The 16,605-nt window shown below is 44.7% G+C and overlaps 1 protein-coding gene across 5 annotated transcripts in view; it reads right to left on the reverse strand.

Moving 5' to 3' along the window:
• The window catches only part of NUTF2 (nuclear transport factor 2), a 35,172-nt gene extending 18,852 nt beyond the window's left edge, over positions 1 to 16,320 (reverse strand). Inside the window, exons 1-4 of one of the 5 annotated variants that reach the window (XM_065662775.1) lie at positions 16,215 to 16,301; positions 15,444 to 15,551; positions 2,873 to 2,990; positions 722 to 793 (exon numbers count right to left, since the gene is read on the reverse strand). In XM_065662775.1, coding sequence (XP_065518847.1) covers positions 722 to 793; positions 2,873 to 2,971 — 171 coding nt within the window. In that variant the 5' untranslated portion in view covers positions 2,972 to 2,990; positions 15,444 to 15,551; positions 16,215 to 16,301. Of the gene's footprint in view, positions 1 to 721; positions 794 to 2,872; positions 2,991 to 15,396; positions 15,552 to 16,214 lie in introns of all 5 variants that reach the window. The other 4 variants (XM_065662771.1, XM_065662776.1, XM_065662773.1 and 1 more) reach the window with 4 other exon arrangements.
• Between the last annotated feature and the right edge of the window lie 285 nt (positions 16,321 to 16,605).

Here is a 16,605-nt window from a genome sequence, read left to right on the forward strand (position 1 = left end):
AGCATGCCCTCCACATCTTGCGAGAGAAAGAAACTTTCATGACAACTTGTAAGTACACCCAGTTTTATAACAGAAGCATGTATTTACTCAAAAAAATAAAACTTGGAGAAGTTTAACTAAACAAACACAGAATTTCAGTCTCTATGGAGTTATGGAACACCTTCCTGTAACTTGCTGAAGAGGAAACACTGCTTTCAAAGTCATAACCATAACTGCTCACATCTGAACAGCTGAGAAATGATGCATTGAGAAGTCAGGCTCTCCACTGTAGAAATTATTTGCAGTTTATGCACCAGAAAGCAAATGGCTCCTTGTAATACCATTTAGCCTGTCACAGGCAGATCCAAATAAGTTTGCTATTGCTACTTCCTTGGTATGCTTTAAAAGAGCATAAACCACCTTTTATTCCTCTAGATCACAGGGTCACTTTATGAACTATACTTTCTTTAAAAGTTAACAATGTCAAATGTAACTACAGTCACAAAACAATCTCGCATACTAAGGGAGTCAGTTAACATTCCACCAATAGAGCCCACAGTGGAACACCACACTACACAGAATTAATCACAGATAACGTTTTTTGAAGACCAGAAGTTGGAAGTACAAGTCCCACATTTGATATTTTTAAACTGCTGAAGTCTAACTCAAATTTTCAGAAGCCATTCACTTAAGAGTCTTCAGAACTGTTTCCCAAAGCATTCAGGAAGGATTACAGACTTACAGAGAGTTTTTCAACAATAGCTGCTTTGCCCTGGAATTGCTGTCCTTCCCACGTAAGGCATGATGCATCAATCTGGGGGGAAAAGAAAAAAAAATTAAACAAAAATCAACAGCCTGCTTGGGTAACCCTTAAACAAGCCTGGTGAGGGACTTGGTTTACTTGGCACAGATCCTTCAGATCCAGCTATTTGAAAACTACTTCCAAGGAAGACAGAAAGAAGCTATAAAGAGCAACTAAAAAAGTCTGGAATAATCAACTAGAAATTAAATAGACTAAATTTTGTTATCATGATTCTACCAGCAAAGAAAGTTCAGCATTTGGATCAAAGTTAGCTCTCAGAAACAAATCTAAAAGGTACAAAAACTAATAATAAACCTATGGACATGAAGTCAAGCATGTAGAAAGACAAAAACATATAAAGAAATCTGGCAAAATGAGTTTCTCAACCAATTTTTTTTCCTCTCAGATACCAATTTGTATATCCTACTCACACCCAGAAACATAGGATGTGCCTCTAAAGGTTTTCTAACAGACTGCCCTCCGTGGCATGAAGTGACTGAGGTGGTTCAGCTCACAGGCACTTCCAGGATATTAGGGAGGGTGTTCTGAGCATGCTCTGTCAGGTGCAACAGCAACAGACAAGAAGCTTTCTGCTCAGCTTAGGATCTTCTGTTTAAACCAGAGTCACAACATCCAATCCCTGACACAGGTCTGCCTTTTCAAATCCAGTCTTAAACCATGGCAAATAGACATTTAAATTGGTTTCCACTGATCTCAAAGTCTGCCTGCTGCCATCTCCAAACAGCATCCTCACCCTATACCTGATAGCCCAAGTTGTTGTGCACCCTATCACAGATGAGAATTCCTTCCACCTTTGTGAGTTTAAATACCTCCAGGAACACAACTCCAAACTCTTTCCCATCCAGTTTTTAACTCTCAGTGAAGCTCTGAATGCCTCAGCAGAAAATGGCAGATTCCTAAGAACTCCACTTGCATGCTCTCTGGTAGACTTTTCAAGGCCTGGTTTTGACTCACACCATATCAAAAAGCCACTTCTTCCAGCCACACTGTGCTGAACCTGCACAACATCACAACCACTTTGAAAAAGCTTCTGGTCCTCCACGTATCATCAGGAGGAACTACACAGTGCAGCAAGAGCCAAAAGAAAAAAGGGAACCAGGGGCCACAGCATGAAGCATTTCAGGGTCACAGATGCAACCAAAAGCAGCATGAAGAGCCCCTGAATACAGCCCCAAGCTCTTGAGTTTGGACATGCTCCTTTTAGGAGAAGATAGATTGTATAACCTGATGTCACACGGCAGATCCCCTGGCTGATGCCACTTACATCTTACATGACATCAACCTGATGCTGACAAGTTGAGAAGTCAGGCCAGGGAATGAGGCCATCCTTTCAAGTATTATTGCGTTCAGGTATAGAAAGCCACAAAAGCAGAGGGGACCCAGAACTTGCCTTACTGAATCCACCTCAGCAATCAGCTGGTGAGCACACAGTGATGCAGGACCTTCCTGATGTTTCAAAGAGCAGCAGACAACAAAAATGAAGCTGATGAGGAAATCTGCTCTTCCTGAAAAACACTCAGCTTCACACCGTACGTAATTAGTGTTCACCTGACTCACTGCTACAGGTTACCTTCACAGCCACTGCTGTATCAAGAATCTGGGAGCAACTGCTTCAAAAATAAAAAGCAACTCCTCCTCTATCCCAAAGCCTTACAGATTAAAAAATTACATAAAAAAATAACAGAGTATTTCATTATAGGTAGTGACACATGCAAAACAGAGGAAAGAAGTAGCTGCAGCATTTTCCTGACAAACAACTGCAGGGGGTAACTGCAGAACAAGTCTTTGGCTTGGTACTTCAATCTGTAATTCAAGCAATTCACAGCAAAAATGACTGGCCCACATCCCTACCTGGAATCTGTGACAAAAGCTCAATTGACTTGGATTACACCACTAAAGCAGAACACTGAACCTTCAGGTGAAGTAGATACAGGAGTGCAAAGTAAATCTAAGAGCTCTCTGCTGCATTCCCACATGCTATAAAATTTGTTTGCTCCCACATGGTCTGTTGAAGGAAAACCTGGACAGATAATGGGAGAGCGCCCAAGCCCCCATTGCGTAGATACTTACATATATTGCTCCTAACTGAGTCCTATCTGCATCAAAAAGCTGGTAGTAATGTTGTACGAAGCTGGACCCAATCTGCTCCCAGATAGGCTTGTCTCCCATTCTGAATCCTCACCAGAGACTATTAAAAAAAAAAAAAAAGAAAAAACAAGCCATCATCAGAAAGGTCACAGAAATAATCATAGCACTTAGCTTCCGTGTTAGGCAGCAATAAACACAGATCCTCTCAAGTGGCCAGAATTTGTCTTTACAAAAGTAGGACAAAACTCACTTGTGTATTCCAGACTTGTAAATAAAAAAATTGGATACCAATTGGTTAAATTCCTTCTTATTCAGAGACTTCTAGAGTTATTTCAGTGTGAAGTCACAACTCGCATACAAAAGTGGAGAATGAAACTGATCAATCGCTACCACCTTATATTCACACATTTCAATAATTACATCAGCTAAAGAAGCTGGCAAGCACTTGCCATTTCAACTTAATCTCATTTACTGTAAACAACTGACATGTTAATATGGATTGTTTGCACGTGCCTTACATCAACTGATTTATCTGTTCAGCTCCTCAGTATTTCACCATCCCCAGGCCACTCTAAGGAAGAGTGTCGTCTCAATGGTACACAATGGGAGTTAATTCACTAGCTCTTTGCTTAACACACTTACTTCCCTCTTCTATCCTGTCACTAAAGGTGAAGTACACTTGGCATTTGTCTATGAGCCTGCAGCAATTTCAAGATGCAAACCATGATTATTTCACAGTGGTGAGAGCCTGCAGGTCCCAGGGTAGGTACTGGAAGCTCAAGGGCATCCCACACTTCCAAACACAAGTCCCTCTATTTTAGAGGGATCAGACATACAGCATGTGCAACAGTCCAGGCAGATGATCATGCAGGATCAGTACAAATGATTGCTTTACCATGTCATTGAGCTTTTCAAGACAGCAATTTTCTTTATCCTGTTCTCTCTCTGAAAGACTGAAGAAATGTGCTAAAATTCAAAACAGAACACTGCACTAAAAAAAATATGACATTACATTTCAAGATCCGAGTTTACTTCAAACAAACTAAATTATAGTTGCTAAACATCAAGATCTGCCAGCCACTAGACCCTCTCTGCAATCTCTGACCAGGAACCCTTGAACCACAGGTGTGTGTTGCACTGTGAATGTGCAAAGGGGTGAAATTCTGGTTTAGGACACAAGACATGACAGCTATTTTGGCTTCCTTTAGATGTCAATTACTTACATACCTAATATTTGACAAATTCTTAAAAGAAGCAAAACACCATTATTACCAAGCTCTCCACATCAAGTATCACCAGGCGTAGCTTTCTGTGCATCAGACAAGAAAGCTCTTTTCATGTTTTAGGCCTCTGGCTGCTTTGAGGTTTACTCATACAAATGGAAACTGAAGTGGATTCAAACCCTAGGCCAGCAGTATTAGGGTTACACAAATTTGGCCAGACTTAACAGAAGAGCAAATATATTTTATTAGACCAATGGTGTAACAGGAGATAGCATACAAGTTTTCAGGGTGGTTAATTCAACTACCAAACTAAAATACAAACCAAGAACCACTAGAGCTTAGATACTCAGAACTACCTGTGGGAGAAAATGGCTGGCATCTGTGGAGCACAGAATGTGACAGCACAGAGAGTGGGCAAGGTGGTTGTCCCTGCTGAGAACAGAATGCTCTATAGCTTTTGAAAGAGGAAAGGTTCAGCAGGAGGAGCTTTGGTGGGACAGTGCACCCCAAAAGCACGCTGTGAGTTTTGACTTTCGACTAATGCTGGCTGCATGCCAGCTCAAGTGCACTTCAGAATCTCAACTTTATTCAAAGGTGAGGCCAAAGATGAGCTAAACATACCTATTCCATTTTAAAATGGGTTGGATGGGGCTTGGAGCAACCTGGTCTAGTGGAAGGTGTCCCTGCCCATGGCAGGGGGTTGGAACTGGATGAGCTTTAAGGTCCCTTCCGACTCAAACCAGTCTAGGATTCTATGATTATCAGCCACCTAATAATCAACAGCAAGCTCAGCAGCCCTGCAAACTGACTAGAAATTCAAAGACTTGTTGCCACATAACTTATATTTGAACTTCTCCAAGGAGATCTATAATCTGGCATCAGTCACCACCACAAGTGCTCCACTAGTACTTGCAACACATGGCTTGGTCTGAAGGAGTTTTACCCAGTGTGGTCACGCCTCTGGGAAAACAGATCACAAATTAAAAAGCCATCCAAGTACAATGGATTTAAAAACCAAAACACAACCACCAAACAACTTAAACCTACTTCTTTACGAAAGAAAAAGTTGAATTGATTGCACATCCACAGTTGTCACATACTAGCCTAACCTAGAGCAGATGCAGAAATCAAATAACTTCCGCTTGTATTACAGGATTTTATAGTGAAAGAATATCACCCTAAAATCATCATACTAACTACCTGGAAACTCTACTGCAGGATGCTCACCCTACTGTCAGGGAAGACTCATGTCTTGTTTGGAAAACCAGCAAGACTTGTATTTAGTCTTGAAGTCTGCTGTTTCCATTCCAGACCTGGAGGTATCTAGAGGTGTGCAGCTTGGAATGGCAGTGGTGGAACCAACAAACAATCAAAGTGAAAAATCACTTATTTTCAGTTTTTATGGATGGTCGTAACTTCAACTCCAACCCATGAACTCACATCACTATCATATACCCTTTCTAAATATTCCAGTGCAAATCTAGTTGACAGCATAAAGGTTAAACCACCACACATCCAATGTTGAGATGAAGTAGTGAACAACAAAAATCCACACCTTATTCTCCTGAAGCTAAAGCAAATTAGCTATTCCTACATTAAACTGCATGCACACAATGTGCATTCCCCCTCAGCAGCTCACTGTACCATCATACCAAGCCAAGATCAAGTTGTATGCTAGCACTGGCCTCGTTTAGACCTGAGGCTTTCAACTCCTGAGGGCACAGCAGTCCCACTCAAGCACTAGATGCATTCTGTTCAATCGTGCAACTGTGAGAAAGCTTTTGAGGCTTCAAGAAATGAAGGAATTAATATTTTAAATACAGAGAGTAGTATTATGGTTTCTAAAACTAAAAGCATGCTAGCTTGCTATCTCCTTCTAAAACATGCATTTGTGCTTTGGCAAGTAAAATATCCTTAAATAAAAATAATCAGCATAAACTTGACCAGTTACAGTGTTGATTTTGCAGAGGAAATCACACACAAAAAAGCTGTTCCTTGGTTTTTTTTTCTGCTTTTGTTACAACCTTGCTCTCTTTCCTGTGCCACTCATATGGTTTTGCTGAATACTCTCGCTCATCGCAGAAGGGTTTTTTTATTTTGCTTTTCTGATTTGCCACCTTTTCCTCCATGCTCTCATGTTTTCTGCCTCCCATCACAGACAAGAAGCTTAGTGATGTACCTAAAGAAAGAACAAGATAGAAATGCTCTTGCATGTCATCAAGCCCAGTCCCTTTCAATAAGACACTATCCATGTAACATCAGATTGATACATTTATTAGGCTGTTTAACAAGATAAGTGTAATATAAAAGGCTTTTAACATCTATTCCAACAGTAGGAAGAATGCAGATGTTCTAATGTTGTCGAACGTGAGGACAACACTGATGTGCCTCAAAGCCATCCAGCCAAATCTATCTGTGGTTCACTCAAAGTTTGGTTACAGAGGCAAGAATATCCAGCTAACATTAAAGCACATAAAAGAAGCTTCAATAAGCTACAAAACACCTAAGACGTGCCATATTTGTCCTTCTAAAGGCACCTGTTGGAAGTTACCACTGTGTAAGTGTATTATTGAATATTCTACTTTAATTCCTTACTGAAAACAAGACATTTTCCTTTAGCCAATAAATTTTCTTTCCTTTGTCACTGCAAAGCTTCCTCATCACATCCACTTCAGAACATCACAGTCAATTTGACTAATAGCTTCTACGCAGAAGTACAGCAGCAAAGCTGAGCTACCATCATGGAGTCTAACACTTCAATTCACATTACTCACTCAATTTCCTGGCATATGCTCACATTAGACCATTTATCTCCCACCTCAAATACCACCCAGCAGTCAGTGCTCGAGCTGAAACCCAATCCAGTGCACAAAAGCTGCAGCTGTCAGCAGCAATCTCTTCAACAGGTACACAGTGACACTGCAGAATTAGGATCGTTACTCCACAGGGGACTATTCCACAATGACATCTAAATCACATTTTCCAGTACCTTTACTAGGCCACACACTGACACATCCTCCAGGGTAAACTCCATCCCTCCACACATCTCTCACCATACTTCCTACAAACCTCAGCATAAAAGGTACCATGGTATCCAGAGCATCTTCATCCCATACCCATCCTTTGGCCTGGCACTGCCACCACTACACAATGCCTTGGGGTACACAGCATCCTTGCACACACAGCAAAGCTCGTGTCCAACATCCCACATTACAGGAATGGGAACTCATGCCCTAACCCACGCAGAACTTCCCGATTTCCCAGCATAATAGGCTTTCCTACACGCAGTCACAAACTTCAAACATTAAATTGATTCCACAACCCCACAATCCCGGCAGCTCTGCCTGCACAGTCTATATTGCCCAGTGCTTCTGTTGCTCCTCAACCTTGCCAAATCATTGCAGGTGACACTACACAACAAAGGCTCTCTCCCCACTTCCCCATAGGTTCCTCCAGGCTGTCCTGTGACACCAGCCACGCTGGGCCAGGAGGGAGACAACTGCCTGAATTAAGCTCCCCCCTCACTTGCTTTTGGCACATGGCAGATGACAACAACAGCATGGGAAGCTGCACGACCCAGAGAGCAGTAGCACCAGGTAGGAAGATGCATCAAGGTATGAAGCAGCAGAAGACAAGAGAATGGAGCCTTCACATGAGTCATGATTGACCTTGATTTAGACCAGGGTTACACTGGCCTCAGGTAGCAGGTTTTCTGTCCACAGAATCTAAAACCACAGAATCTTTTCCATGGCTAGAGACAGCTTTTAAGTTATTACCTACACTCATCCCTCTTCTTTCTCTGTAATAATTCTGGGCATAAGAGATCAGCACAAGCACACCAAGACTGCCCATAACTCCTAAAGGGGAGCACAGCCCTTGTAAGACTAATTTCTGCAAAAAGGTGTGGATGAAACCTCTTTCTATTGCCTCCTTCACAAGTGAGGAACCACAGAACAACCTGGAGATGATTCTCTGTCAGCATACTGCAGCACAAAGTCCAACCTTCTGCTCAAGTGACATAACCGAAGCTACTCAGAGGTGTAACCTATGGAAAAGGTTGCACCTTTTCACCTGACAAAGTATAAAGAGTTGGCTGCCGACAGACAGATGGCTTTCCCTGGAATATGTAAGTACCACTGACATCTGGAGCACATGGGCTATCAGCACATCTCTGCAATACGAAGAAAGACACAATAATTGTTTCAACCAGCAGTTATGTTTGCTGCATTATCAGACCTGGGCACATGCAACCTGACAGCTATCAATCAAAAAAATTAAGTCTTTCTGAATTCAAGCGTGGCAGACCTGCACTTCTAAACAGTCCCTGAAGAAGTCAACAAAAACTAGTATGAGCAATAGTAAAGTATAATGTAAAGTGCTAGAGGAAACGAAGGTGGTCTCCCAGGGATGGCCACATTTAAAAAGCAAGTTGGATTCAAAGAATCAATGAACAACCATCACAGGCAAGTAAGCTCAGTAAAGACTTGCTGATCTGCAGAACACCAAGAAAGAAACAACTGAATTTAAAGAGGAAAAAACCTTAAACCAATACATTCTAACACGCTAATGAAGGGAACAAAAACCCAAAACATTTACTATCCAGTTATGACTACGCTTATTCCATAAGTAGCCAGAGCATAAATATCCCTGGATATAAAAGCTGGCCCTATACATCACTGCATCAAAGTTAAACTCTCTTAACATTGAATTCAAGCTTCTTTTCAGGTTTTAAAGTCAACACCAATGCTCCCCTTAAATCGGTGCTATTGGTCCAGCAATACATGTGAATCCATAGCAAACACAATTTAGACCATCAGTTGCTGCACCCTTCACTACTGATTAAGGAGAGTAAATCATAGAATCATAGAATAGTTAGGGTTGGAAAGGACCTCAAGATCATCTAGTTCCAACCCCCCTGCCATAGGCAGGGACACCTCACACTAAACCATACCACCCAAGGCTTCATCCAACCTGGCCTTGAACACTGCCAGGGATGGAGCATTCACAACAATGAAAAAGCGGCGGGTCGTAGTAATAGGGGACTCTACTTTGAAAGGGGCGAAAGCACTCATCTGTCGGCCTGACCCTGTTTCGAGGGAGGTGTGCTGCCTACCAGGGGCAAGGATCAGGGATGTTACAGAGAGGCTGCCTGCTCTAGTAAGTTCCACGGACTATTACCCACTCCTGGTGATCCATGTGGGTGCTAGGGATATAGACAGTAGTAGAATGGGGACCATAAAGAAAGACTACAGAGCCCTGGGAGAGGTGGTTAGGGGCTCCGGTGCTCAGACAGTCTTTTCGCCAATTCTCCAGGACACAGGGGAGGACCAAGAAAAAGCCAGGAGGATTGGCCAGGTTAATAGATGGTTAAAAGGGTGGTGTCAGTCAGGGGTTTGGGTGTCTTGAACATCGGACTGAAGTTAGTAAGCCAGGTCTACTGGGGGCTGGTGGAGCTGGTCTGGTAAAGAAGGGGAAGAACAGTTTTGGTAGGAGGCTTGCCAGACTGGTCAAGGAGGCTTTAAACTAGATGTGTTGGGGGAGGGGGACATCATTCCATCCCAACACACCCAGTCAGTTGCCAGAACCTATAATAAATGCTTGGAACAATGTATATATATTCCGGCTGCTCCAGCAAACGAGCCGGCTTCAACTGGAGCTCGTCTCAGATGCCTCTATACAAATGCACGTAGCATGGGGAACAAACAAGAGGAATTAGAGATGTGTGCACATCTACGGTGGTATGATATAATAGGCATCACAGAAACATGGTGGGATGGCTCCTATGACTGGAGTGTTGGAATGGAAGGTTACAGGCTCTTTAGAAAAGACAGGCCTGGCAGGGGGGGAGGGGGAGTTGCCCTTTATGTTAGGGATAGGCTGCAGAGTATGGAACTCTGTCTGGGGGCAGGTGAGCAGTTTACAGAGAGTTTGTGGGTCAGGGTTAAAGGGAAAACAGCTGTGGGAGACATTACTGTGGGGATCTGTTACAGGTCGCCTGATCAAGGAGAACCTGTGGATGAAGCACTCTACAGACAGATAGGAAAAGCCTCAAGCTCGCAGGCCCTTGTTCTCACGGGGGACTTCAACCACTCTGACATCTGTTGGAACGATGGCACTGCACGGCACAAGCAATCCAGGAGGTTCCTCGATTGTGTGGAAGACAACTTCCTTCTGCAAGTAATAGAGGAGCTGACAAGGAGAGGTGCCATGCTTGACCTTGTGCTCACCAACAGGGAAGGGCTTGTTGAGAATGTGGTACTCCAGGGCAGCCTTGGATGCAGCGATCACGAGATGGTCGAATTTGAGATCCCCAGGACAGTGAGAAGAGCGTGCAGCAAGCTCACTGCCCTGCACTTCAGGAGAGCAGACTTTGGCCTCTACAGGAACCTGCTTAGTAAGGTTCCATGGGATATAGCTCTGGAGGGCAGGGGGGCCCAAGACTGCTGGTTGATATTCAAGGATCACCTGCTACAAGCTCAGGAGTGTTGCATCCCAACTAGAAGGAAGTGCGGCAGAAGGGCCAGGAGACCTCCTTGGATGGATAAGGAGCTGCTGCGGAAAACTCAAAGGAAAAAAGAGGCTTATAAAAAATGGAAGCAAGGACAGGCGGCCTGGGTAGAGTACAGGGATGTTGTCTGGGAAGCTGGGGACCAGGTTAAGAAGGCTAAGGCCCAGTTAGAATTAAACTTGGCTAGGGATGTTAAGGATAACAGGAAGGGATTCTACAGGTACATAGCAAACAAAAACCAGACTAGGGACAACATAGGCCCCCTGAGGAAGCTTTCGTGAGAACTGGCTACACAGGATTTGGAGAAGGCTGAGGTTCTGAATGACTTCTTTGCCTCAGTCTTCACTGGCTAAGGCTCTGACTGCACCACCCAGGTCTTAGAAGGCAGACGCAGGGACTGCGAGAATGAAGACCTTGGGCCCACTGTAGGAGAGGATCTGGTTCGAGACCATCTTAAAAATCTGAACGCGCACAAGTCCATGGGACCTGATGAAATCCATCCGCGGGTCCTGAAGGAGCTGGTGAATGAAGTTGCTAAGCCACTGGCCATCATATTTGAAAAATCATGGCAGTCAGGTGAAGCTCCCAACGACTGGAAAAAGGGAAATATAACCCCCATTTTCAAGAAGGGGAAAATGGAAGACCCGGGGAATTACAGACCAGTCAGTCTCACCTCTGTGCCTGGTAAAATCTTGGAGCACATTCTCCTGGACAGCATGCTAAGGCACATGAAAAACAACAAGGTGCTTGGTGACAGCCAGCATGGCTTCACTAAGGGGAAATCCTGCCTGACTAATTTGGTGCCCTTCTATGATGAGGCTACAGAATTGATGGACAAGGGTAAAGCAGTTGATGTCATCTACCTGGACTTGTGCAAAGCATTTGACACTGTCCCACATGACATCCTTCTCTCTAAATTGGAGAGATATCAATTTGATGGATGGACCACTCGGTGGATAAAGAACTGGCTGGACGGCCGCACACAGAGTTGTGGTCAATGGCTCGATGTCCGGCTGGAGACCGGTAACGAGTGGTGTCCCTCAGGGATCAGTCTTGTTCAACATCTTCATCGCTGACATGGACAGTGGGATTGAGTGCGCCCTCAGCAAGTTTGCCGATGACACCAAGCTGTGTGGTCCAGTTGATCCCCTGGAGGGAAGGGATGCCATCCAGAGGGACCCTGACACGCTTGTGAGGTGGGCTGATGCCAACCTTATGAAGTTCAACCATGCCAAGTGCAAGGTCCTACACCTGGGTCAGAGCAATCCCAGGCACAGTTACAGATTGGGCAAAGAAGAGATTCAGAGCAGCCCTGCGGAGAATAGGAACAATGAAAGAGCTCTCAAGCTGTTTCAATCCCTGTCATTCGTCAAATTGCTAACACATTTTTGATCGCTCAGATTGAAAATGGTGAGCAGACTTTAGATGGCAATAAAAAACAAAAAAGTAAAACAGCAAACATGTTTTAGACTATTTTTCCTTCAATCTCTTCTCTATTGCCACTAAAACCGAGATATGAGCATCTCCTACGCACACTTCTAGGAACACAATGGGACGAGCATCACAGGACCACTCAATTTGCTCTCAACCAGATCATCCGTTCAACTACACCCAGAATTACCCGATAACAGGTCACCTTCCTGTGCGATAAGGCACACACTCTCAACGGAAGAAACTATGCAAATTACCACAGAATAATTCAGGTTGTACAGGACCTCCTCCAGCTCAAAGCTGAGTCAGCTAAGAGATAAGACAAGCTTGCCCATGCCTTCATCCACACCTTGATCCCCAAAACCTCTTGAAGATAGAGACTACATAACCTCTTTGACAATCTGTTCCAATGCTTGACTGTCCTCATGCAGAGGGCAGCTCTCCCATGTCCCTCCTGTTCCAGTTTATGCCCTTGTCTTCTATCCCTCCACTCAGTATCCCTGTGAAAAGCCTGGCTCCATGTTCCTGATAATGGCCTAACAAGTACTGGAGGTTAGGCCTAAGCCCTGCTCAAGCCTTCTCCTCCCCAGGCTAAGCAAGCCTTGTCCAGGTGGCAGGTACGTTAACACAGGGATGACGGAATATAAGAATTTACTTAGGGACATCATGTACCATAAGTCATTTACCTTAAACACACTGTACTTCTTTCTGATAGATTGATCACTGAACTGGCATTTTTCTCCATTTGAAAACCTCCCACTGAGAGGCAAATTCAGGCAACGAAGGAAAAAAAAAAGTGCTTCCCCTAGGTACCTTCGCTATGATCTTCACAGCAGCTGACTGGTCCACGGAGGTTAACAATCTGAAAATTACTGCTTCGGGACCATTAGAAATTATTGATTCCAACAGAGACCTTCATCAAGTAATTGCTATGGGTTGCACTGTGGAAGGAATTACATTATTCTAATTATGCTTTCAGATCCAAAAGTACTTACGTCTAGATATGTGACCAGTGGAAGGATGGAAAGGGAAAGAGGGGAAGTGCCAACATGCAGCCTGTTTCGTTCAAAAAATATGGAAAATAAATTGACTTCCCCCTTCTCAGTCTTTTCATTCCTGTACTTCAACTTCATTAAAAGAAATTAACGCAGGAATTATGACAACCTGAATTAGATGGGTTTTTTGGTTACAGATGTCAGCATGTACAAGGCCACTAGTAAACAAAATACATGGGGAGGACTCTGGAAAAGCTTTTGTTGTGCCTACAGCTTGATGCTTGTCTTGTCTGCAACCTGACAACCCAGTAGTCACAAAGCATCAGTCACAGTGAATTTTCAAATATAGAGACATCTATTACACATAACTGAAAGGAAAACACAATGTTTTGTTGTTAACACATCTGCCATTTTTTTTATCCACACAGTATTCTTTATGCAAGCCAAAAACTGAATTCAAGTTTCTATTTCTTTTCCCCAGGATGAACCCAAGCCTGCTCAGTTTTAAAGCAACAGAGGAGGCATGGGGGAATTGGAAGGGAGAACTCCTGCACTGTATTTTATAGTTCGCCTCACAAGCATTGCAACATAACATTAAATCTCCAAGAAACCACAGAATATAAGATAGTTCTACCTATCTGTCTTTATCATGACAACCATTTCCAGTTAAGAAAATAACAGAAGCCGATTTTTAAGTTATAGAAGCAAACCCACCAGATTTTAGTTATACATTCTTCTCTGTCAAATCAACCAAACTTAACCAGGTTCATTCATGACCTCAGTAGGAAAATAATATTCAGTGTTAATTTTCATTCTAACTAGAACTTCTACCAACAACTGCAATCTGACCCTTGAAAGTTTTCTTGAGGTTCACAACTGAAGTTTTGGACATTTGAAAACAATCAGTATTGTACGTTTGTCAAAGCAGCCAGTTGTGTAAATAACAGCCCTGAATTAGATGAACCAGATGATCTTTAAAGTCCCTCCCAACCCTAACCATTCTATGATTTTATGAAGACAGCACAAAGTAATCATCCTTGTGCAGTGCTAAATGTCAGAGGACCAAGATAACATTGCTATTTCACATCATATTGCCCCATAATTTTAGATTTACCCCCAGTATTCCTCTACTATTGACTGGCATCATTCCAAACATAGAAAATTTTCTCTAATATGCTTTATGATCCGTAAGCTTTTCACATGTATATGCAAGGCTGCTTGTTCCTCACCTCCATCTGACTGGTATCAGGTCTTCAGTTGAGATCCAAATTTCCAAAAAAACGCTGGGAAAAAAAAGTCACCAGGAGTTGTCTGACAGTGTCTACCTGTCTTACACTTCCAAACCCATGCATTTTCTCTCCTGCTTTGTTTCCTTTCCCCTCCTCGCAACTCACAACACTCCTGCTTCAAGAAACATGGTAAGTACACCACAAATATGAATACCTAAACTGCCTGTGAAGCCACAACAGCTAGGAATTTTAGAACAACTGAAAGTAATCATTACTTACAATGTTACTAGTATATATCATAGTCCTTACACAAAACATACTTTATATCATCACTAACTAGACAACCTCATTATTACAAAGACAAAAGAAATCCCATCAGAGAACTGCAGAAAGTTGTTCCCACTTAGCACTATTCGAAAGAACTGAACAAACACAGGTGTTAAAGCAAACCTATTTCAACTCATCTACCAAATAACTTGCAATCATTTTGAGAAGAACTTGAAGTAATATTTTAGGACCCCAGTGAGAACACTGCTAAATAGTCCAAAACTGAGCTAAAATACCATTGCACTTTATGTGTTTCACTGGTAACAGTAACTATGTGTGGTAAGTACTTCTACATGGAGATCTGCAAAATGCCTGTTTTTGCGGCTGCTAAAAGAAAACTCGAAGTCATGAAATAGAAGGCATTGCTGGAACACCAGAAAAAGAGAAATCAAAAGAGGATCAACTTCAGAAGATAGCTGATTAAGGAACGAGATTCAACTTTCAAGTAGCAGTCCTGCAACCAATTCCTACACAGGCATTTACCTGGGCTTTGTTCCACTTCAACTGCAGCACTGTGTGTGCCATAAATCCAGCTCTAAAAGACATTTACACTGAAAATGTTGGACTTCAAATGAGAACAACCAGCTGAAGTATTATCACAGCCTGCGTTTAACAGGAAGTTAAATGGGAATTGCAAGAACATCTTGGGTACTTAATGTCTTCAGAAATCTGTACCGTATCAACAAAATGCAACATACACTCCTTGCTGCTGTAAATTATTGGAGGTTTAGATTGTTGTTTAAGCTAAAAGGGTGACAATAGCTACAGAGGTAGGAAAAAAAAACAAACCCACCTCTTGTAGAATCACACCGGAAACTGGCAACTCAAAAGAAAACCCACCCAGCTCTAGCAGATCCTCGAGCACATGCACTTTTGGTAGCTCTCCTCCAAGGACGCATGAACCTATGTGACAAAGCGATTCCACCACTTCAGTCCTCGCACAATCTCCTGGCAAGGCAGTAATTCAGAAGAGCATCAAGAACACCCGAAGAGGACTCCAATGCACATTTCGGCTACACAAATCAGCTCTGACAGTTCACCCCCACCCACCAACCAGTCCCCGACAACAAACTATCGCACACCGAGGTGGGAACACCGGCGGGTACCAGGGAGAAGTGCCAGTGCCTCAGACCGCCGCTCTCCCAGGCAGGGCAGGCGCTTCGGCGGGAAGGAGGCGCAGGAGTCACCGTCCGGCAGCCCGGAGCTGCACCCTCAGGGCTGAGACTCCTCGCTTCTCCCGGAGTAGCAGGACCGAGTCTTTCCCCCCGCACCACCGCCCGCCAGCGGGGCCGCACCCGGACCCCTCAGCCCCGAGCAGCAGCGCCGCCGCCTCATCTCTCTCTCAGCCGGTAAGCGAGGGTACCGGGCCCCGACCGCCGCCGCTTCGAGACAGCACTACCGGCGCCTCAAAGACGGGGAAGGTCAGGGCGGCTGCGATCGCCGACTCCAGCCCGGCCCGCTGCGGGGCTGCGGCCGGCTCACGAGGCTGAAGCCGGCAAGCACGGGGGGGGGCTGCACCATGTGCCGATCGGCGGCCGGGCTGAGGGAAGGCCAGAGGCCGGTGGCCGGTCCCCGGCCGTGCCGCTCCGATCTCCCCGTGCCCGCACTCACCCCTCAGCTCCTACTATGGCGGCGGCGGCCCCGTGCGCGGCGCGAGCCCCTTAGCCTCTCTCGCCCGCGCTCCCCGCCCCACCTCGGCCCACCCCGCCCCGGCGGCCCCTGCCCCGAGGCACGCCGGGAGAGTGAGTCACACCGGTGCCAGAACGCGCTGTGGGAGGGGCGCGGAGGACTACAACTCCCGGCGTACCTTGAGGAACAGCCCGTCGTGGCTATTTTAACTGAAAGGACGGGGGCCTCGCGGCGCCAGCTTCGCAAGGCGGTGCCGCGGAGCAGTTTGGGATAGTGGCGGAGCACGGAGCGCGGGGTTGGGCGGGGGGGGAGGGGAGTGGAAGGGAAGGGGAGGCGGGCGGCGTGTTCTTGGTCAACGGTGAGCGCCCAGAGA

This window comes from Lathamus discolor, chromosome Z (assembly GCF_037157495.1).
Source record: "Lathamus discolor isolate bLatDis1 chromosome Z, bLatDis1.hap1, whole genome shotgun sequence".
NCBI lineage: Eukaryota > Metazoa > Chordata > Aves > Psittaciformes > Psittacidae > Lathamus > Lathamus discolor.